This window comes from Nilaparvata lugens, chromosome 8, assembly GCF_014356525.2.
Source record: "Nilaparvata lugens isolate BPH chromosome 8, ASM1435652v1, whole genome shotgun sequence".
In the NCBI taxonomy this organism is placed as follows: domain Eukaryota; kingdom Metazoa; phylum Arthropoda; class Insecta; order Hemiptera; family Delphacidae; genus Nilaparvata; species Nilaparvata lugens.
This window is the reverse complement of record NC_052511.1, coordinates 19,200,679-19,225,962: the sequence shown is the minus strand read 5'-3', so window position 1 is coordinate 19,225,962 and position 25,284 is coordinate 19,200,679. Positions and strand designations below refer to the sequence as shown.

The following is a 25,284-nucleotide window of genomic DNA, read 5'->3' as shown; positions in this document are numbered from 1 at the left end:
CATCAGAACACACACTGGTGAAAAACCATTCAGTTGCGAATTTTGTGACTTTAAATGTAGTCAGAAAGGTAACTTAAAATTACATCTCAGATCACATACAGATGAAAAACCATTCAGTTGCGAATTTTGTGACTACAAATGTGCTTCTTCAAATACTTTGAAGAGACACATCAGAACACACTCTGGTGAAAAACCATTTAGTTGCGAATTTTGTGACTACAAATGTGCTTCCTCAAGTGATTTGAAGAGACATAACAGACTTAAACACACTGGTAAAAAAGCCTGTGAAGAAATAATTCTGTGATAAATGTTACTTAATGTGCTGATTCATGTACTTATAAGGCACATCATATTAGAACGCACACCGTTGAAAAATAATTGTATAGTAGTTTTATTGACATTGTTTTGTTTCGCAATTGAGATTTGTGTGATTGGTGTCAGATTCTCGTGCGCTCAATCATTTATTGTAACTTAATTGAGTAGAATTAAATGACATGAAGGTTTAGCACTTAGCAGATTGAAACATCAATTGGGATTAATGATTGCAATTTACGCAAATTGAATCTATGTCTTTATCCATCTACCAGATTTACTTTTCTCTCCTTATATTAACTTATCCAGAAATATTAATTTGCAGAAATCAAAGCAACAAGTTGGTGAGTTTCTAATGCTTCATCCTTAAAACTTGGTCTTGCAAGGAGCTCTCCCACTCTCGTTTAATGTAAAACATATTCATGCCTCTTCAATTGTAAATTCGTAAAATTTAAAGCAATCCACACATAATATTTTTCCAAATTAAAATTATTTATTAAAAAGTTTATTAGTTTGCAATATGATTTACAACATCTAAAGAATTTCTGCATTGTTACAATTCCACAATATATTCAATTATATAAATCACAAATTTATAAAATACATAAGACACTAAATAAGTTTAGTAACTATTTTAAGGCTACAAGTTTTTTATTTGAATCCAATCAAGCCTCGTGTCTAGATAGGTTGGAGTTGGATCCGAGGGAGGAAAGCGGTAAAAAAATTAAAATCATCAAAAGTCATCCATCTAAAAACTCGAGAACCGAGAAATAAGCTCTATTCCTCAAATACTTTGAGATATTCTATGAGAAACTACATAATATTTTGAAACACTTTTAGCTTTAGCGTCTACTCTGAAGTGAATAGATGTGCCTAGTTCTGAGGCATTAAACAAATATATAAAAACCGAAATGAAAAAACTCTAGTTCATTCTGAAAAAAATAAACAATACAAAACAAGTCTCTATAATATTCTTCCTTCCTCGTAGTATGGCCTTATGAAGCTGAAGTCCATGATACTTCAATGATGTAATAGAAAACTACAGAATAATTAATTAATAAAACATTCAATGAATAATATAGAAATTAATCCTAAAGAAAGTCCATGCCTAGATGATGTGTAAATTTTATAGATCATATGAGTTTCACAAGGTCTGGCAAGTTGTGTACAGTGTGTGATCTAGAGTTTTTGTCCTTTCTAACATGAATGTGTCTGTTTTTGAACCAAACGAATTGGAATTTTCCATCCTTTTGCATCGACTTGGCCGTTTTAAAAATATCGCGATTCGCAGGAGACATGGTTTCATTAACGAAGACAAGTTTTGCACTGTTTGGTCAACCAATTTCTGATAATGACAGATTGCCCTTGGTTTTTTTACTATTCATGAAGACCTCTTTATACGAATATGCGCAAAACCTAACAATAATAGGAAAATGTCTTTCGGGCTCATTTTTTGCAAATTTTAAGCCAGCAGGAAGACGGTGGTAGTTATCTAGCATATAGTCTTCTGGTGAGAAGCCAATTGATGAAGAAATGTTTTTAATAATATCAAGCAAATTTTCCTCTTTATTGTAAGGGACGCCAATTATATCGATACAGTTTTTGCTCGTATATTGCTGTAAATCATTATTTTCGGAAACAAGTCTATCAATGACACTTTTCATTTGCATGCTGTCTTTTTGTATTGAAGCTATATTATCAGAACATTTTCCTATGCTAAGTTCGAACATTTTCCTATGTCTTTGGTATTTTTGTCTATTAATGAGCTGTTTTCTTTATTTAAACCAAATAAATGCTCAATACTCTTAATAATGTCTTTTTGTTCAGTTTTGATAGACGCAATGTCGTTCTGAATCACGTTTAGTTTATTGATAACAATGTCGAACTTAGCATTGAATGAAGCTGGATCGTCAGTTAAATCGTCACTTGGATTGTTATTTGGTTGATTCGGCTGCTTATCAGCACTACCCTCACCACCAGCACTATCATCCCCGCATCCCGCTGCCCCCAACACATCTTCTCTCCTATCCCCACTATTTACTGAGCCAGCTCTTGACCTTGTTGCCCGTTGATTCATCTTCAACTTTCAAGCTTGTAGAAATTTTCAAAAGTAAATTGATCAATATTCACAAAAACAAAACGCAATTAGAAATTTCCTTGACGAACACTGTATCACTAAGACTTTGTCATCACTTCTATGTAACTCATTTTCACAACTTTTAAGTAATAAACGACTAGGGAGTTGAAACAAAATAACAGAGCCTCAGACACAACCTTTCACTCTGACATCTCGATCGCTACTGATCGAATCTATATTCTTCTTGAATTGAAATTAGGGATTAAAAACTTTAGTTTCGCTTGGAAAATTGTAAGTACATAATATAGGTACAGTAGTACCTTGTCTTCTATGGGAGAACATCGGTAGGCTACCTGATTTTCGTCAAGACACTAATGAGCCTCACAACAGTTATATGTCAGCCAAGTACGCCAATTTCTTGTGGAATCATGTTTAATCTGAATAGTCATGATCAGACTCACTGTCATAATATGTAAAGTGTTTAGTGGTAGAGTGCTAGTAAATCGATAATTATCCATTCAATCTCACAACACAGAAAGATTGTCTTGTTGGGAGATTCATACACGAATCAAGGTTAATCTGATTTATAAAATTAATTGTAAGCTCACTGAATTTAAGCATTGAGTAATTATTAGACTGATAGACATGTGTCATGTGTTCAGTTATGAATTTATTCCAGTTAAATCACTTACTTGGCAGTGTTTGGAAAATGATAAATGTTATCTGGATGCTGACTGGTTCACTGTTGCCATGTTTATTTAAACTTGAAAACTACAAAATTCTCACCCACTGGCTCAAATTATCTATCATCTTTCTCAATTGAATGTCATTTTCATTGCAATGTTTATTTATTTTCATGACTGAGTTCAATATTATTGTAAAGCAGATGGAAAGTGTAATCTACCTGCAATATTGACAATGTAATCCCTAGTACAACAATTGATACAATTGTCTAGAAAATGTGTGGAAACAATGCTAGATTCTTTCTTCTCTGAAAAGTGGGTTTAATGAGAATTATCATCCATTCATTGATTGTGTTGACAAATTAATATTATTAATCACCCGAGAAATGTTCTTCTTTATTTGTACATCATGTACTAGTTTATTCAGGACAAAATGTCAGAGGTTGTCTGGTATAGCTCAGCTGGTAGAGCTGTCTCCTCAAATGTGAAAAGATCCATTCTGATGATCTCATCTTCATGACAATTAAATTTTCATTAAATTACCACCTCTTCAACAACAAAACGACAATATTGACTTTGCAAAACCCTTTGAACTTCTATGCTCCATATTATGATGTTATTTTTGTTAATATGGCTGCGTTGATATATTCAAAAAGCCTCCTGGCATATTACAGATTTTATCATTTATTTAGAATAAGATAGGATACAACTTGAGAGGGACTAATTGATTTTATGTTATGGACTGTTGAGAGTTTTATCCTTTTGAATATCAATTTTGTATTGTATCACAAACAGTTATAATTTACTAGAGATTCATTATATTAATATTATTTAGATTAGCCTATCAATAGTTTTTAGCAATCTATTGTAAGAGAAACTTCTTGTTAATAGATATTCCATCTTTGAGGAATATTCTATACATTTCTCCTGTCTTCCATCATTATTTACTTCAATTTATCAACTTTCAATAAATTCTCGAAATAGTCCTAGCCTACAATTTTTATATTTCCAGCTTCTAGGTGTGGATTTCCTATTCCCCCACAGGTATCTGTGGTTATATTGCTATAATGTGTCTCTTTTTATATAATTTAACTTTCAACTACTGTTGAAAGAACAAAAATAATAAAGAAAAATCAAACATTGAATCTGTGGTTGTGATGCCTTTTTGCCTTAGTTTTTCATCATTAACTTATTCAATATTGAACAATAATATATAATTTCTGGTATGCACTAGGAATGAAGTTGACTCACATTCGTTATTGGCTCTTTGTTGTTATTGCTATAAGTAGGTAATTGCTCAGCAGATCAGTTGAAATGATGTGTCTGCTAAATCCTTTGAATGGGTTCGTATCACACTAGGACTAGAAACAGGAAGGGTCAGAACGAGTTGCTCTTTTTGAAAAAAAAACAGACATACATGAGCCATTAATATATTAGTAAGCTTCTTTCTCATTTGATTTTTTTGAAGGTGTTGATGTTTTTGAGATGAAAAGCTTCATAGCTGGTTGGATCATTCTATACAATGGAAGAGTTTTGTGTGTAGAGAGTGAATCTCTCTTCTTTTGAGTGATTCTTTGGAATGTATTATAATTTTTGGGAATTCCTGTATTCTGATGAGTCTCTAAGAAGATTTCGAAAACTATCAAACAAAACAAGCTGTAACTTATAGGTCTACTCATCCAAAAATGATGAGATATCAAAAGGTAAGCATTGATAAATCGTTTGTAGAAAATTACAAAGTGAAATGGATCCATCTTATCCTTCCAATCTAAGCTTGAAATCTTACCTCCCACCAATCCGATTTCAACAATACAAGGTGTGTTCAAAAAGTAAGGTGACTGAATTTCGCGGGTAATGCACAATTGGTTTTCTATTTTGTTGCCTTAGTAGTCCTGAGCATTTATTTCAAGTGAATAGCAACTCTTGATGAGAAAACCCATGTATAAGTGGTACAAGCTCTTCCAAGATGGTCGAGAAGATGCAATGACAAACCCAGCTCTGGATGCCCGGGGCATCATGCCCGGGGCATCATGCCCCAGCACTACAACAACAGATGAGAATGTCAAAATTGTTTTGGAAAATCATCGAATCACTATCAGAGAAGTTGCAGAAGATGTTGGCATATTGGTTGGCTCGTGCCATCAATTTTTTTGATATTTTGGGCATATGAAAGGTGTGTCAGTGAATTTTGTTCCAAAATTGTCCAATTTCAACCAGAAGAACCATCGCATGACAATCGCTCATGAGCTATTGGATGATGTCAATGATGACCCTGATTTGTTCAAAAGGATCATAACAGATGACAAAACATGGGTATACGGTTATGAAGTCAAAACTAGGGCTCAATCATTCCAGTGGAAGCACACTGAACTAAGACGCAAATTTCTGAGCATACCAAAATAATATGTCTGACCTTTGTAACTGTCAAAAATAAACTAAACATGCTATTTACTTGAAACTTAGAAAATATGCACAGGAAATGTTTGATAATAATGCAACAAAATAAGAAAATCGAAAATCAAATGAGCAATGCCTGTGAAATTCAAAAAGTCACCTTACTTTTTGAACACATCTCGTATATTGATGAGAATATATTTTATACAAGAGACAATATTGTTTACTGATTTTGAAGGGATGTATTCCTTTATGTCATTTACAAGAACCAGGAGTTTTTCCCTATACTAACATTCCATTCATCACCTGGTTGCAATCCTTGTCGCAATCCAGTGTGATATGCTTGGCATTCTCTTTAGACTGATTAGTCCTCGTGACCTACGTGAGGTCCACTCCTGGTCTTCTTTGTAGGTCCTTCCGCGTAGGAAGGGGCGTCCAAGTTGCCTCTAGGGCACCCGGCCACCCTTGACTCAGCCTCTTGACCCACATTTGTGCTGGAGTTTCACCCATCTCTGGTCTCTTGGGTTTTTCTTTGCCCCTCTGAAACTTTGCAGGGTCAAAAGCCTCACCACTCCTAAGAAGTTTTGCCTAAATGGCTGCCCTTCTTTGAGAAGTGGTGAGTTTTGGCATCTCCACCCACAAACTCGTGACCTACGTGAGTTCCACTCCTGGCCTTTTTGTAGGTCCTTCCGCTGAGAGAGGGGATGCCAAACTGCCTCTAGGGCGCCCGGCCACCCTTGACTCAGCCTCTTGACCCACATTTGTGCCTGGAGTTTCACCCATCTCTGGTCTCTTGGGTTTTCTTTTTGGCACTCCGAAACTGCCCTGATGGGGCAGATCCTGTAGGTTTAAAGGCAAGGCAACTTTTGGAGTTGACTTGAAGTCTATTTTAGTCTCCTCCAACGACAAGCATGGATACTGTGGGTGAATTCTGGTTTTCAACACATTCTTGAGTTCGATGATCGACTCAAAGCTCCCCCAACCCACAGGGGGCTATAGACAATAACAGAATATCGATAAATTTGAAAAAAATACAATCATTTTTTATTGGGATGAGCATCGTGCTGAAAAAAATCGATTAAGAGATAGATTGATACAGAAATCATAGATTAATCATACTGAAAGCATCAATCAATGTCTTCTGTACCGATTTTCCAGCATTATTCAAATCAATTACCAATTGAGCATTATTTAAATAAAAAAAAGCAAGCGATATGAAGTCAAAACTAGGCCTAGTCATATTAAATAGATTGCTAATAAAGTGATAACAGATTTCAAGACTATTTATCGAGATGAATTTCATAAAGACAATAACCTTTTATCGATAACTTTGTATATCGACATTTTTGACAGATGATTTGATACTATCGAAATACAAACAAAAGAGAAAGACGGAAATTTTGAGTCTGGGTAATTTTTTTCATTTCAAATTGGATTTCAGTATTGATAAATCTCTTGATGATTAGTTTTGGTTTTCTTAATTCTCATTAGTCATGAGTAATCACGTAAGTAAGCGTTTCTGCAATATACAAACACTTCTCGAAACAAATATTTTGAAACTTAACCTCAACTATTATAAATATTTATGATCCTTCTCTTGTTCTCTAACTATCATAGTACATTACCTAAGTTAGATTCTGTATAGGCCTTATACTACCATACGGTAGTACATTACTTAAGTTAGATTCTGTAGAATAGAATAGAATATAATAGAATAATGATTTATTGACATAAACAAAACAATACACACTTTTCAATTATAAATTAAATCATAATCAAGCAAGAAGCTTGGCTTCTAAGCCGTCAGCTGAAGATGGAGTTTCATAATTATTTAGTTATGCATAGGCTTTATTTCAATCATACATTAGTGACTATAGTAGTACCGTATTTAAAGTTATACAGTTTAAACAAAATTTCATCAGAATTTAATAAAAGAAACATATGGTATTATGAGACTAAAACTATGATTAATATTAAATTTAGAGAAAAGCTCAAAACAAAGCACAATGCGAATGATCAATAATTATTGAAATTATCTACTAAAAACCATCGGTATTTCCATGCGTCCCTACAATATAATGCTAAGTTCTTCCAATTTTTGCCATTCATAAAGTCCTTGAACTCATCCATTTGCAAAAGTGCCTCTCCCAACCACTTCCTTCTCCATTCTTCTAACACTGGACATCTTGCTATAAAATAATAGATATCCTCCTGCTCTTTTTTATTGCATAGCGAACAGCACCAATTTCTTTCCGGCATCCAAGGTCTGTAGTTCAAGTCAATTAATTCTCCTCTCGCCTTCATAATCCATCGAACCTCCGTAAATTCCAGGTCGCTTTCAAGATAGCTATCCTTTCCCAGGCTATGGTTCAGACTTTTGTATATCAGATGATATTCTGCATCTCTCGCCTTAGCCTGCAAGTTTTCCAAATTCTTTAATCTCACTCCCTCTGTCAACTTATTCAATTCTTTTTTCCAGTTAGGAACACTTCAAACACCCAAATTAATCTCAATTCCCAAATCTCCGGCTATCTAATTCCAACATTTATACCAAGACAATGGTTGATTAATTATCTGGAAAGCCAACTTTTTCGGATAACTCCCATCTCTATATGATAGTACTTTAAGAATGTAAGCTACCTGCAAGTTGAGGGTATATTCATATAAATGCGACTCCCTAGTTTCCAAGAGAAGAAGATAGTTAGGTGTATTCGAGGGCAAACCAAACAATCGCTTTATAAAGAATCGCTTAAGCTTCTCCACTTCATCAAACCTTCTATATCCCCATACTTGCGCTCCATAGCACATAACTGCCCTAGCAACCGCTCTAAACAATATCCACTTTGACGACAAAGGAACACTCGCCTCACTGACCAGTGACCATATGCTTCCATGCTGCATTCAATCCCATCTTTGCACACTTCAATTTTTCACTCATATGATTTGTAAAACTCAAATTTGGAGTAAGTATCATACCTAAATACCTACAGTTAGATTCTGTATAGGCCTAATATTTATTTTGTAATTTAGGCTCGGCTAGATGAGATTTCCATCTCCAGAGGCCAACTGGCAGACTTTTGTGATACGGTAACCCAACTGTAACCATGCTTCATATTTTTAGCTTGTTTATAATAAGTTATGCTTTGTCTCTTATGAGGAAAAATAAGATGCATCACCTAACAGACCAAGCATTCTGAAAACATGTTGAATAAACTTTAGTTCAGACCTTGTATGTCGCTTGTATATTAAGATTTAATTACCTACTAGGCAACTCTCGATTATTTCCAAAATATTGAAAGCTTTGCTAGTCATAATAGTAGCCTAGAACTTGTTATACAATGTGATATTAGTAGCATTTGCATACTACTGTAAATTTATATTTGTATGATTAGTGATTGAAGACTGCCGTCTAATTTGTGTGATTTTGTCATGAGTCGCATATTAAATCAATTATTGCAACCAAATATTTGGCTCAAGGTCAATTTAAACTTGAGATATAATTTAATATACTTATTGAAAAAACTTGAAGTACAGAGCAACTTGAAAAATGACTTTTCTCTGCTGTTTCCAGGTTTCTCTGTTGCAAAATATGGAGTACCTAGTCTGTGAGTACTCATTAATTTATTACATCTTGGTTTATGAGCTTTGATGTCCTATAATGAGGAGCACTAAAATCATTCAGCATTAGTTGAATTAGAAGATGCATTGATGTTATATACTGGAAATATTGGCAGCTTAAAGTAAATCTCAATTTAAGCATCTCTTCTAAATCTCAGCATTCTACCAATTTCATGCATGTGATACACTCTTTTATATACTCACATGTTGTTTTGTCACCCAAATTTGAATTGAATGTACGGTAGGCTATTCATTGAAAGAGAGAGAGAGTTTATTGTGTGTCATAATACAATTGAAGTTTTAGTTTTCAAAGATATAATTGATAATAGTTCAATCAGCCGCCATTTTGGATAAAAGTGTCATAGAACAACTTTTTATATCATATTTCTCGTTTTTAAATGGCCTTTACAATGATGTACCACAAATGGTTGTTTACATTTAAAATATCCGAGTTACAACACTTAAGTCACCCCCTGATGTGGGGTTGAAAATCATTTGTACTTCAAAAGGTAGAGTTTTTGACCAATAACTTATCCTGAAAGTTACAGTATATTACCTAGCCTATATCAACAACTCCAACCAAGTCTCATAGTCTCAAGTATTATATATTATATCAAGTCTCCAACTTATTGAAGGGTTCCAATACATATGACTCACTCTGTATGTGTGTATCAGACACACACAAACTTGAAATATTAGCTTTTAATATAAATTATTATTCATTACCCAATAAAAAAAATTTCAATTGATTGCATAACATTTATTTCAGGTGGAAAGATCGCCAAAGTTGAGCTCAGAAGGGTAGATGACATCTCAAAATCCGAATCAATAATCTATTCACAGGTAATAAATATTTTTAAAATGGTTCAAACCTATCATGAATGCCTGTTAAGCAATTCTTCATCTGTCAACTAAGGTTGTTGCCGAACCCTTCAGTCTGCTAGAGCCACGTGGTCGTGGGTTCGAATCCCGCAGATAGGCATGGATGCTCCATCATCTCATCCAATCACTCTCACACATTCCAGAACACAGGCACAAGCAAAAAACACTTTCGGCATCATAAGCAAATAAAATCAACTCTTCTCTCCTACTCTTATTTTCTCTCTCATTGCTTGATCAAATTCTCCTATTATTCTTAAGAATTGAATCTACAAAGCCATATCTCAATTCTTCTAATAAGTTAAGTTGTAAAAACGTTGCCTCTCTGTTTCAGATTGAAATTGTGAAACATGAGAGTCCATTTGAACAAATTGACATTGAAATGAAGAATGAACCTTCTCATAGCAATACAGCTATTCATCAGGCAAGTATTCGCATTCTCAAAGTTCCTTTTCTCTATGGTAATACTCTGACAAGAGTCATCGAAAGTGATATTCACTCTTGAAAAATGTAGTAATTTCTACAGCTAACATCATCACTTCCAATTCAATTGATGCTGATAGTACATGTTGAAACTCACTATATCTTATCCAAAAATTCATCAAAAGTATTTCAGTAAGTGCTCAGCAGAAATTGTTGTTTGTGGTTTTTGAATCTTTCCCTAGCTGTAAATCAAGTTATCAGATAAGTCCAATTTTGTCCTCTGTCTACAGATCAAGAGAGAGAAGCAAGAAGATGGATTTGCAGAACATCAATTGACAACAAATAACATCAAACAGGAGCCAATAACCTCAAAGGAAGCCCCAACTACTACTCAGGTATATAACAACCAATCTATATATATATTAAAGCGAAATGGCACTCACTCAACGACTGACTCACTCAATCGCAAAATTAAAAATCTACCGGACCCAAAACGTTCAAATTTGGTAGGTATGTTCAGTTGGCCCTTTAGACGCGCACTAAGAACGGATTTGAAAAAAAATCAAAAGATACGCCCAAAATCTGCGTTTTTCCAGCGTTTTCCCAGCTTTATCGGGAACAAATGAACAGAAAATGTTCAAATTAAGTACAGAAGCTCAGCTAGGGTGTAATAATGTTGTGTTAGAAGGAATTTGTAATAACGCCAAAGATACGCCCAAAATATGCGTTTCCCAGCGTTTTTTGCGCTTTCTCAGCTTTATGGAGAACAAATGAACACAAAATGTTCAAATTTACTACAGAAGCTCAGCTGGGATGTAATAATGTTGTGTTAGAAGGAAATTGAAATAACGCCAAAGATACGCCCAAAATTAGCTGTTTTTTGCGTTTTCTCAGGTCTTTCATTAAGTAATAGACAGAGACTTTTCAAATTTGGTACAGAGGTTTAGCTAGGGTCTAAAAATTTTGTGATGAGGTGACTCTAATATTTCATCAAAGATATGCCCAAAATCAGCGTTTTTCTCAGCTTTTCTGCATTTTCTCAGTACTTTGACTTTCTGATGGAATGACGCATGCTCAAATGAAAAATGATCTCATTTTTGGACGATGCAGTCGGTGGTCCAGGGGGCGGAGCCCCCTTGCTAGACGGATATTGAGAGAGAAGCGAGTCTGACGGCTAGTTATCTTCATATATTTATTGTCATTGTTTCTGATTGCATGTAAAGCTTCTCTGACAATAAATAATACACAAAAGTAATCAAAGATTGTGACATATAGCAACAATACATGAAATAAATAGGTAGTAAAAATGCAGTTTTAATATTGAACTGATAGTGTATTATTGAGATAGCAATGAGTTTTCTATCCATGATGTTACTATTGGCTGTTAATACTGAAGTGATATGAGGATTGCAGGGTGAATTGGATGGTGAATGTGGTCGTCTGCTGGAGAGAGAAATGGCATTTTGTGAGAGTGTAGACATTAAGGCTGTGCAAAAGCAAAAAATAAACTTTCTACTCTTGATATTTTTCCAAGTTTTTCGATTTGTATATCATCAAGCTATCAAAATGAAAAAGTTTTCGCAGGAAAACATTTTTTTCCGATCATTACTTTTAGAGATATGAGCGACTGAAGTTTGAATTTTTGGGACAGAACATTTCAAATTCGCTAAGAGATAAATCCATGAGATTTAAAGGTTGGGTTCTTCATGGTATTGTTGATCTAGTAAAACAAAAACTCTCTGAAAATATCAATGTTCAAGATACCAAGTTCAGTTTACCAAAAATAACTCAACTAAAGTTATTTTTGGCTATTTTTAGTAAATTGAATAACTTTCTTAAAAATTGATATTTTCAGTGAATTATTGTTTTACTAGATCAACAATACCAATAAGAATCTATCCTCTAAATGTCATGGATTTATCTCTTACCGAATTTGGAATGTTCTGTCCCGAAAATTTAAACGTTAGGCGCTCATATCTCAAAAAGTAATGAACAGAAAAAAATGTTTTCCTGAGAAAACTTTTTCATTTTGATAGCTTGATTATATGCAAATCAAAAAACTTTGAGAAATATCACGAGTAAAAAGTTTATTCTTAGCCTTTGCACAGCCTTAAGCAGGACAACAATACAGAACTCGATCCACAGCTTTCATGTGTCATTTCAATGAACATTTTTCATTGCAATTCCATTTCAAAATATCATTAAAATGGCCATGAACATTCCGGCCCTTAGTTCATCAACGCCATGACCCTGATTGAAGAAGGTGGTATCATCTGCATATCAAACAACTCTTCTGCCATCCATGAGAGCTACATCATACAATGAAATCAAAAAGAGAAGTGGCCCCAGGACAGAGCCCTGAGGCACTCCACAGTAGTAGAGATGGGAAGTTCGAATCACTTTACTGATCCGGGCCATGACCGAATCAATTTTAACGGGTCATGACCGAATGACACATATCTTCTCCACAATTTATACAGTTTTGTGTACGAGACAGCACACCAATTGCCAGTTAGCTAGTGCCACCTGGTCGTGGGTTGGAATCCCGTAGTTACTGATGGATGCTTCATCTCATCAAATCACTCTCACACTTTCCAGAGCACAGGCACAAGCAAAAAACATTTTCGGCATCATAAGCAAATAGAATCAACTCTTTCTCTCTCACTCTCTCTTCCACTCCTATTTTCTCTCTCATTGCTTGATCAAATTCTCCTATCATTCGTTATAGTGCTAAAATCTACAAATCCATATCTCAATTCTTCTAATAAGTTAAGTTGTAAAAACGTTGCCTCTCTGTTTCAGATTGAAATTGTGAAACATGAGAGTCCATTTGAACAAATTGACATTGAAATGAAGAATGAACCTTCTCATAGTAATACAGCTATTCATCAGGCAAGTATTCGCATTCTCAAAGTTCCTTTTCTCTATGGTAATACTCTGACAATAGTCATCGAAAGTGATATTCACTCTTGAAAAATGTAGTAATCTCTTCAGCTAACATCATCACTTCCAATTCAATTGATGCTGATAGTCCAGGTTGAAACTCACTATTTTTAATCCAAAAATTTACTAATAGTATTTCAGTAATATTTCCAGAACACAGGCACAAGCAAAAACACTTTCGGTATCATTAGCAAATAGAATCAACTCTTTCTCTCTCACTCTCTCTCCCACTCTTATTTTCTCTCTCATTGCTTGATCAAATTCTCCTATCATTCGTTATAGTGCTAAAATCTACAAAGCCATATCTCAATTCTTCTAATAAGCTGTTGTAAAAACGTTGCCTCTCTGTTTCAGATTGAAATTGTGAAACATGAGAGTCCATTTGAACAAATCGACATTGAAATGAAGAATGAACCTTCTCATAGCAATACAGCTATTCATCAGGCAAGTATTCGCATTCTCAAAGTACTTCTTCACTCCGTGAGGAAGACAGTTTTAAAAAAATTTATATCTCTTGGTTTGTTATGTAGCTTATTAAATGCTATTTCTTCCTCTAACTCATCTATTGTTGATTCTCAAATAAAATCATGAGGAGAGAAATATGATAGGAGGTAGAAAAAGTTATGCATACTCCAAATCATACAGTATACCATAGAGAAAAGGATATAAGAAGATATAACATGGTATAGGTCATTTATGTTCAGGCGCATAGTCCAGGCGCAAATTTCATTGCGTGGTCATTTTTGGGTAACAGCGGTGGTAGATGTCTCAATTTCTTCGTTAGGTCTAGCATAATAGGGATCGTGATGATGAGTCGAAATCACAGGAATCTCGAAAACAAGATTGCCGCAAAATTTTTTAGGATTTTGCTATATCGCTTGCATTTCAATAACCGTTCAAGATATTTAACCGTTTTTTGAACGAAAATAATTCTAAAATCTTCCTCTACAATTTTTGTTAAATAAAAGTTCCCTCTAAAACGCATATTTTATTAGTTATAAGCCATCAGAAGCTACAAAAACGTTTTTTCTAATTTTTCAAATTTCGTTCTATTGTAACTTTCTTTGTGCAAGAGATACAGAGAAATTTCAAATCTATGGAATTTAGATCGTTTTTTCAGCTTTGAAGCGATATATATCTTCGTATCGGTCATATCTGGACGTTCTCCAGCGACCTCCAATGAAAGCACTGCATGATTTCTGGTGCGTTTTTCCATACGCATGAAGTAACAAGCTTGATTTGACTTGACAGTGAAATTTGGAACACAAACGTCTTATACTGTGGGATATCCTCTTTTCTCTATGGTAATACTCTGACAAGAGTCATCGAAAGTGATATTCACTCTTGAAAAATGTAGTAATTTCTACAGCTAACATCATCACTTCCAATTCAATTGATGCTGATAGTCCAGGTTGAAACTCACTATATCTTATCCAAAAATTCACCAAAAGAATTTCAGTAAGTGCTCAGCATAAATAGTTGTTTGTGGTTTTAGATCCAAAAATTCACCAAAAGAATTTCAGTAAGTGCTCAGCATAAATAGTTGTTTGTGGTTTTAGAATATTTTCCTAGCTGTAAATCAAGTTATCAGATAAGACCAATCTTGTCCTCTGTCTACAGATCAAGAGAGAGAAGCAAGAAGATGGATTCGCAGAACTTCAATTGACAACAGATAACATCAAACAGGAGCCAATAACCTCAGAGAAAGCCCCAACTACTACTCAGGTATATATCAACCAGTTATCCTCATATATTTCTTGCCATTGTTTCTGATTGCATCTAAAGCTTCACTGACAATACATAATACACAAAATTTATCAAAAAGTGTAACATAGCAACAATACATGAAATAAGTAGGTGGTAAAAATGCAGTTTCAATATTGAACTGATAGTGTATTATTGACAAAGCAATGAGTGGTATTGTTATCATTCCTGATGGTTATCAATATCCTATATTTTTAAACGAGCAATTTCTGTTTATATGTTTAGATGTATATAATTATAATATATTATATGTATGTGACCGGATCTCGAAAACAGCTCTAACGATTCTCATGAAATTTGGAACATAGTAGGTTTATGATATAAAAATTCGATTGCACTAGGTCTCATCCCTGGGAAAACTCGCTGAAGGACATGAAAAGGATAATTCATTCTTGGAAAAACAGATGATAATTTCGTCGTCTGTATACATAAGATGCGTGTGCCTGTGTGGGAGATCAACTGTGTAATCAATCAGCTTACCGTATCTCGCGAGAAATCTAGACAAATTAATAGACTCGATCAAAATAATATGATTTTTTGACATGACATGGTATATCATAATATTCAAAGTTAATCATTATTTTACAGTTTTAAATTATTAGTGAGTGTTATTTTGTTATTCAATTTGGTTTGTAAACAATCTAAATTAGATTTTTTCTGTTTTCAAATATTTGGACTGAAAATTGATTGAAGTGAATGGAACATAACCTACTTTTTGGACCATTTATAGTGTATAAATCAAAATTTGGGGGAAGAAACAGTTTTGGGCTGTGCCTGTTAGTCCTTCCCTAATCATTTTAAAGAATTGTGTATGTTTATCAATAAATAACGAGTGAAGCTCGGTGCCCCGATATTTGAAGTGATATGATGATTGCAGGGTGAATTGGATGGTTCATGTGATCTTATAGTAGAGAGAAAAGTGACATTTTGTGAAATTAAGCAGGGAAACAATACAGGATTCGAATCAATTGACAAATTCATCCTATTAACGAGCACTGTACTATTGCTATTCTATTTAAAAACGCCAGGACATGCATGATAAACATGCATAGTTCCAATTTCATAAGTACTTCTGTATTTCTCAAATAATACTATTCACCATTAAATAATATCATTAATAATAATACCATTCACCATATATTTGAATTAATTGTTCAATCTATTTCAACCACTTGACAATTGGCAGTCAGATTAATAAGTTTGTAGTGGGGAGTGTAGTGATGTAGTATTAGGATAAATTTACATTTTGTGATCAGAAAAATAATTATTCTAATCTATCAAATAAACATATATTTTCAGAGCTATAAATTTCTGAGTTTGTATGTTGACGTAGCAATGAAATGCTTGTTCTCAAACTCTGCTCTCATTTGATCATAGTACCACTGTTTGTGTATGAGCAGTGTTGTGATGTGAATATATTTGCAGATGGCGACAGTTGCAGTAAATAGCAGCCAAGAACCAGCGCCAGAGTGCAGCACTGCATTCGCTCCAACCGATAATGACTTCAGCCAACAACATTATTTAATCCCTGGCTACAATCTAATATTCATCAACGAAGAAGGTAAGATATAACTGTGTCTTGTTAGTCATATCAAAGTAATGTATTCGACAATACATACTTGAATTAAATAGCTTTCAAATTAAGCTGAGAAACACTGTTCAAGAATAATTATTATTAAACGAAATCCAAATTGAATGCTGTAATTCACCACGAAGACTTCTGCTACTGCAAATATTGACAACAGGGTAAACAGGTAGATGAAAATTCGATGAGCGCTACTATTCAAAAATTCTTTGTCAGCCCGGGAATCGAACCCAGTACCTACTAATTGCCGGTCATGAATGCTTTACCCTCAAACCAAACTGACAATCTCTGGATAGCAGCACTCATTTTATAGGGAGCCATAGCGGCCATCCAGTCTACAGATAAAAATTACTGAGATATTGCAATTTTATTTCCATCTGTTCAAGAATAGTTTGTAGTATATTTTCCCAAGTAATGTTGTATGTTTATTTTTGTAGATTCCCAAGATGGAGAAGACATTTCAGAAGAAGTTGACTTTGGCGCAGTGAAGAGTGAAGCAGAGATGTGGCCTTCTATCAGCGGCACTGCCAATGCAACAGAAGTGGGTGGACTGGATGCACATTCAATCTCTCCAGTGGAAAAGTGCACTGAGCCAACTGTGGCTGGCAAAAAGACCAAGCTCTACAGTTGTGCCGACTGCAGCTATGAAACAACATGGATTTCTGCTTTGAAGAAACACATTAGAACACACACTGGAGAAACACCATTCAGTTGTAACTTCTGTGACTACAAATGTGCTATTTTAGGTAATTTGAAAGTACATATCAGATCCCATACAGATGAAAAACCATTCAGTTGTAACTTTTGTGACTACAAATGTGCTGCTTCAGGCAATTTGAAGATACACATCAGATCACATACAGGTGAAAAACCATTCAGTTGCAAATTTTGTGACTACAAATGTGCATCTTCAGGCCATTTGAAAATACATATCAGAACACACACGGGTGAAAAACCATTTAGTTGTAACTTTTGTGACTACAAATGTGCTTCTTCAGGTGAATTGAATGGACATATCAGAAGACACACTAGTAAAAAACCATTCAGTTGTAACTTTTGTGACTACAAATTTGCTTCTTTAAGTGAATTGAAGAGCCACATCAGAACACACACTGGTGAAAAACCATTCAGTTGTAACTTTTGTGACTACAAATGTGCTACTTCAAGCAATTTGAAAGTACATATCAGATCACATACAGGTGAAAAACCATTTAGTTGTAACTTTTGTGATCACAAATGTGCTCATTTAACTGATTTGAAGAAACACATTAGAACACATACAGGTGTAAAACCATTCAGTTGCGAATTTTGTGACTTCAAATGTAGTAAGAAATCTAACTTAAAATCACATCTCAGATCACATACAGATGAAAAACCATTCAGTTGCGAATTTTGTGACAATAAATATAGTATGAAATCTAGTTTGAAATTACATCTCAGGACACATACAGATGAAAAACCATTCAGTTGTAACTTTTGTGACTACAAAAGTACTAATTCAGGCAGTTTGAAAGTTCATATCAGAACACATACAGGTGTAAAACCATTCAGTTGCGAATTTTGTGACTTTAAATGTAGTCAGAAATCTAGTTTGAAATTACATCTCAGAACACATACAAATGAAAAACCATTTAGTTGTAACTTTTGTGACTACAAAAGTACTAATTCAGGCGGTTTGAAATCACATCTCAGAACACATACAGGTGAGAAACCATTCAGTTGCGAATTTTGTGACTTTAAATGTAGTCAGAAATCTAGTTTGAAATTACATCTCAGAACACATACAAATGAAAAACCATTTAGTTGTAACTTTTGTGATTACAAATGTGCTTCTTCAATTGCTTTGAAGAGACACATCAGAACACACACTGGTGAATAACCATTCAGTTGTGACCTTTCTTCAAATGTGCTACTTTAAGCTAATTGAAAGTACATAAATCAGATCACATACAGATGAAAAACCTTTTAGTTGCGAATTTTGTGACCATAAATGCCCTCATTCAAATGATTTGAAGAAACACATCTGAAAATACACTGGGGGAAAGCCGGTGAAGAAGAAATTGTGAGATATTTATTTATACAATACTAGCTGGCCCGGCGAACTTCGTACCGCTAAATAGTTAATGCATCTCATGACAAACTTTAGCTGGATGCACACCTGAGGAGGCGCGATGCGGCATTTTGCATCCAGGTGCATCTTTTTTATTGGTTGGAATGGAAGAACTCACACATACTGAATCGGGCATTGCGTGGAACGGTGTGATAAGGCAATCTCCATAAGATCAACACTTTGTGTCACCAAGCCGCGCCTCCTCAGGTGTGCTTAGCTTTAGCTTAATCTCATGCATTACATATTATGAAAATCATCCAACAAACAGTATTTACATTTATATCTCAATATGGACTTCCTATGTGTTTTGTTAGTTGTGCAGAAGTTTGTATTTTTAGATATAGTTGAATGCAGCTTGCTGGGAAAATGAAAGGTATATCTCCTTGCCGCTGATTTTCCCGTGCATATTCTGAATTTACAGCATTTCAAATTCTACGACCGAAGTTTGGACGTAGTTCGTAACGCGCATTATTATTAGAATTAAAATTCTGTGAATCTGTAGAAAGAAAATAGAAAAACAGATCTACCGACGGCTGTTGGATGACGCAATGATTATAATAGCTGATTTTCATTTCTGTGTGTGGCCAGCTCACAAATCATCTCCCATAAGGATTTCATGTAAACTTTGCAGGACCTTAGGAAAGAGTCCTGAAGTCGGAACATAAATTTTATAGGCCATAAACCTGCTCCTGAATATATGTTTATGTTTTGAAGGGACGGATTCAAAGAACCTCACATGTCAACCAAAGCTTATTGTGTGTCCAAAAGTATGTTAGTTAGGCAAACCAACTCCCGTGTCCTTTACAAGGTCCAGGAATTTCTTCCCTATACCAACATCCCATTCCTCACCTGGTTGCTTACAGCCAAACAGAGCCCTTCTTCTAGCTCCAAGACTTTCGCAATCCAGTATGATATGCTTGGCAGTCTCTCCAGACTGATTACAAAGCCTACACATCTGGCTTTCATTTCTGAGTCCAATTGTGTTGAGTGTTGAGATGTTTCCTGAAGTGGCCATGTCCAGTTATCAGGGCAATCACCTGTTTGACCTGACCTCTACCCAGACTCACCAGCCAGCTGGTGAAGCAAGGGCTTGCGTTTGCCAGCAGCCTTTTGCCAAGTGCTTGGCCAGGGTGACCCTGCCATTGCTGGTGGTTTAAGTCCCTGGACCATCTACTAATTGTGTGGAAGGCAGTTGTTTTACTTATGCCACAGCCCGGCTCTGGGCCAAGGAATGGCATGCTAGAACCCCACTTAGCAAGCTCATCTGCACGCTCTTTACCACCTATGCCTACATGGCCAGGTACCTAACCAAGATGCATATAGTTGAGCGTTGCAAGCCTGCTGAGCAACTATTAGTAACTATTATAAAGCTACAATTTTTTTATTTTAATCCAACCAAGCCTTGTGTCTAGATAGGTTAGAGTTGGATCCGAGAGAGGAAAGTGGTAAAAAAATTAAAATCATCAAAAGTCATTCATCTAAAAACTCGCGAACCGAGTAATAAGCTATATTTGTCAATACTTTGAGATATTCATCTTGAATTGAAATTAGGAATTCAAAACTTAAGTTTTGCTTGGAAAATTGTAAGTACATAATATAGTACCTTGTCTTCTATGGGAGAGAATACGGTAGGCTACCTGATATTCTTCGAGATACCAATGAGCCTCACAACTGTTATATGTCAGCCAAGTCCGCCAGTTTATAGTTTTCTTGTGGAATCATGTTTAATCTGAATAGTCATTATCAGACTCACTGTCATAATATGTAAAGTGTTTAGTTGTAGAGTGCTAGTAAATCGATAATTATCCATTCAATCTCACAACAGAAAGATTGTCTTGTTGGGAGATTCATACACGAAATCAAGGTTAATCTGATTTATAAAATTAATTGTAAGCTCATTGAATTTAAGCATTGAGTAATTATTAGACTGATAGACATGTGTCATGTGTTCAGTTATGAATGTATTCCAGTTAAATCACTTGGCAGTGTTTGGAAAATGTTAAATGTTTTCTGGATGCTGACTGGTTCACTGTTGCCATGTTTATTTAAACTTGAAAACTACAAAATTCTTACCCACTGGCTCAAATTAATTATCTATCATCTTTCTCAATTGAATGTCATTTTTATTGCAATGTTTATTTATTTCCATGGCTGAGTTCAGTATTAGTGTGAAGTAGATGGAAAGTGTAAGCTAACTGCAATATTGACAATGTAATCCCTAGTACAACAATTGATACAATTGTCTAGAAAATGTGTGGAAACAATGCTAGATTCTTTCTTCTCTCTCTGAAAAGTGTGTTTAATGAGAATTATCATCCATTCATTGATTGTGTTGACAAATACATCATGTACTAGTTTATTCAGGACAAAATGTCAGAGGTTGTCTGGTATAGCTCAGCTGGTAGAACTCAAATGTGAAAAGATCCATTCTGATGATCTCATCTTCATGACAATTAAATTTTCATTAAATTACCACCTCTTCAACAACAAAACGACAATATTGACTTTGCAAAACCCTTTGAACTGCTATGCTCCATATTATGAAGTTATTGTTGTTAATATGGCTGCGTTGATTAATTCAAAAAGCCTCCTGGCATATTATAGATTCTATCATTTATTTAGAATAAGATGGGATACAAGTTGAGAGGGATAAATTGATTTTATTTTATGGACTGTTGAGAGTTCTATCCTTTTGAATACTGTATAAATTTTGTATTGTATCACAAACAGTTATAATTCACTAGAGATTCATTATATTAATATTATTTAGATTAGCCTATCAATAGTTTTTAGCAATCTATTGTAAGAGAAACTTCTTGTTAATAGATATTCTATCTTTCAAGAATATTTTATACATTTCTCCTGTCTTCCATCATTATCTACTTCAATTTATCAACTTTCAATCAATTCTCGAAATAGTCCTAGCCTACAATTTTAATATTTCTAGCTTCTAGGTGTGGAACTCCTATTCCCCAACGGGTATCTGTGGTTATATTTCTATAATGTGTCTCTTTTTATATAATTTAACTTTTACTCTAACGACTGTAAAAAGAACAAAAATAATAAAGAAAAATCAAACATTGAATCTGTGGTTGTGATGCCTTTTTGACTTAATTTTTTCATCATTAACTTATTCAATATTGAACAATAATAAATTTCTGCTATGCACTAGGAATGAAGTTGACTCAGATTCGTTATTGATTCTTTGTTGTTATTGCTATAAGTAGGTAATTGCTCAGCAGATCAGTTGAGAATGATGTGTCTGCTAAATCCTTTGAATGGGTTCGTATCACACTAGGACTAGGAAGGGTCAGAACGAGTTGTTCTTTTTGAAAAAAACAGACATACATGAGCCATTAATATATTAGTAAGCTTCCTCCTCATTTGAATTTTTTTGAAGATGTTGATGTTTTTGAGTTGAAAAGCTTCATGGCTGGTTGGATCATTCTATACAATGGAAGAGTTTTGTGTGTGGAGAGTGAATCTCTCTTCTTTCGAGTGATTCTTTGGAATGTATTACCTATAAATTTTGGAAATTCCTATATTCTGATGAGAGTCTCCAAGAAGATTTCAAAAACTATCAAACAAAACAAACTGTAGCTTATTGGTCTACTCATCCAAAAAGGATGAGATATCAAAAGGTAAGCATTGATACATCGTTTGTAGAAAATGACAAAGTAAATTGGATCCATATTATCCTTCCATTTTAAGCTTGAAATCTTACCTCCCACAAATCCGAGCTGACAAATCCGATTTCAACAATGCAAGGTGTGTTCAAAAATAAAGGTGATTTTGAATTTCACGAGTAATGCACATTTGATTTTCGATTTTTCTATTTTGTTGCCATAGCATACATGTCCTGAGCATATATTTCAAGTTAATAGCATGTCTAGTTTTCTTTTTGACAGGTAAAAGTCAGACGTATTTTGGTGAGCTTGGCGAATTTTCTTCTATATAAAAAATGGATCAAAGAATTTGAGTCAAATTTCATATAAAAATGGAATTAAGTGCTCCAAAGCACTTGAAATGTTGACAGTGGCATAGGGTGAGTCAACTCTTGATGGGAAAACCCGTGTATAAGTGGTACAAGCTCTTCCAAGATGGTCGAGAAGATGCAATGACAAACCCAGCTCTGGATGCCCCAGCACTACAACAACAGATGAGAATGTCAAAATTGTTAACAAAATTGTTTTGGAAAATCATCGAATCACTATCAGAGAATTTGCAGAAGATGTTGGCATATTGGTTGGCTCGTGCCATCAATTTTTTTGATATTTTGGGCATATGAAAGGTGTGTCAGTGAATTTTGTTCCAAAATTGCTCAATTTCAACCAGAAGAACCATCGCATGACAATCGCTCATGAGCTATTGGATGATGTCAATGATGACCCTGATTTGTTCAAAAGGATCATAACAAATGACAAAACATGGGTATACGGTTATGAAGTCAAAACTAGGGCTCAATCATTCCAGTGGAAGCACACTGAACTAAGACGCAAATTTCTGAGCATACCAAAATATGTCTGACCTTTGTAACTGTCAAAAATAAACTAAATATGCAATTCACTTGAAACTTAGAAAATATGCACAGGAAATGTTTACTAATGCAACAAAAAAATAAAATAAAATGAGCAATGCCTACGAAATTCAAAAAGTCACATTACTTTTTGAACACACCTCGTATATCGATGAGTATCTTATATAGACAATATTGCTTACTGTTTTTGAAGGGATGGATTCAAAGGTTCAAATAACCCCACACGTCAACCGAAGCTTATTGTTTTCCCAAGTAAGCAAGTAGTATGTTAGTTAGGCAAACCAATACCTATGTCCTTTACAAGAACCAGGAGTTTTTCCCTATACTAACATTCCATTCATCACCTGGTTGCAATCCTTGTCACAATCCAGTGTGATATGCTTGGCAGTCTCTTCAGACTGATTAGTCCTCGTGACCTACGTGAGTTCCACTCCTGGCCTTCTTGTAGGTCCTTCCGCTGTGAGAGGGGATGCCATTTGCCTCTAGGGCGCCCGGCCATCCTTGACTCAGCCTCTTGACCCACATTTGTGCCTGGAGTTTCACCCATCACTGGTCTCTTGGGTTTTTTCTTTTTGTCACTCCGAAACTGCCCTGATGAGGCAGATCCCGTGGATTTGAAGACTAGGCAACTTCTGGAGTTGCCTTGAGGTCCATTTTAGTCGCCTCCTTCGACAAGCATGGATACTGTGGGTGAGTTCTGGTTTTCAACTCTTTCTTGAGTACGATGATCGACTCAAAGCTCCCCCAACCCATAGGGGGCTATAATAGACAATAACAGAATATCGATAACATTGAAAAAAAATTCTATCATTTTTTATTTTGATCGATTGGGAATTGGGATGAGTATCGAGCTGAAAAAATCGATTAAGAGATAGATTGATACTGAGAGCATCAAAAATTTTTTCTGTACCGATTTTTCAGCATTTTTCAAATAAATTACCAATTAAGCATTATTCAAATCAAAAAAAGCAAGCAATATGAAGTCAAAACCAGGCCTAGTCATATCAAATAGATATGATATTCTTACCGACTATTGTTTCGCCAGAAAGCGCTTGTATACGCAAATGACGATTTCTGTCTGAGCTGAGTTAGTACTGTTGTAGGGGGACGTAGTGGGGAGTCATTGGCATCCTACACTTCCCTCTCCAACAAACCAGTTCACACCACTCTCTCCCCCCAGCAAAACAACTGCTGACAGCATTTGTGTCTTGAGGCATGTATGTCATTGTTTTGCTAATAGTACATAGACTAGACATTCATTTTTCTTATTCTAATCACTTGCTACTCTCAACTCTCCAGATCGCATGAACGCTGCTTCTCCAGTGACAAAGAGGATTAATTTTTATTTCTAATCAACAAGAACTAGAAAACAATAAGTGAATGAGTGGCCAGATTTTGTAACTTTATTACATTATGTACTTCAATTCAATAATTGAAAAAATTTAAATCAATCTAATTTAATCCACAATATTGCAATTTTGAACTTAAAAATTGAGAAAGAGCATGGAATAATTTTAATAATGACATGTTCTTGAGGTGCTGTGTAATGCAGCATTATATTTCTCTATTATTGTTCTAAAATGATTTTAATAAATGATGTCAAAACTGCTTATTAACAATAATATTGTTTCAGTTACTTTTTTTTTCATTGAATAGCCAAAGATTGTTAACCTTAATAATATTATTTCAGTTGCTTTTTGTTTTCATTGAATAGCCAATGGTTGTCAACCTTTTTCATGGACTGTACCCATAGTGGAAAGTTCTAATTTTGCATATGAGCTAAATGCTGTTAGGCTAGCCGTCTAGCGGGAGATTGGGGAAGAGGGAGTAATTTGAAAATTCAATGAATTTCTCTCATTATAAACTTATAAGAGCATTCAGTAAAATAACATCCATTTTCATTGTATATTATAAGGAGGAAATTGATTGATACTCTTAAAAAGATTTACCTACCCCTGT

The 25,284-nt window shown here is 34.8% G+C and overlaps 1 protein-coding gene across 33 annotated transcripts in view; it reads left to right on the top strand.

Moving 5' to 3' along the window:
* The window catches only part of LOC111045351 (zinc finger protein 699), a 201,113-nt gene that overhangs the window by 68,948 nt on the left and 106,881 nt on the right, over positions 1-25,284 (top strand). For 19 of the 33 annotated variants that reach the window (XM_039434169.1, XM_039434190.1, XM_039434179.1 and 16 more), the window contains 7 exons: positions 10,298-10,387; positions 10,677-10,781; positions 13,189-13,278; positions 13,684-13,773; positions 14,950-15,054; positions 16,519-16,654; positions 17,116-21,873. In XM_039434169.1, coding sequence (XP_039290103.1) covers positions 10,298-10,387; positions 10,677-10,781; positions 13,189-13,278; positions 13,684-13,773; positions 14,950-15,054; positions 16,519-16,654; positions 17,116-18,557 — 2,058 coding nt within the window. In that variant the 3' untranslated portion in view covers positions 18,558-21,873. Of the gene's footprint in view, positions 1-10,297; positions 10,388-10,676; positions 10,782-13,188; positions 13,279-13,683; positions 13,774-14,949; positions 15,055-16,518; positions 16,655-17,115; positions 21,874-25,284 lie in introns of those variants that run through there. The other 14 variants (XM_039434187.1, XM_039434181.1, XM_039434170.1 and 11 more) reach the window with 10 other exon arrangements.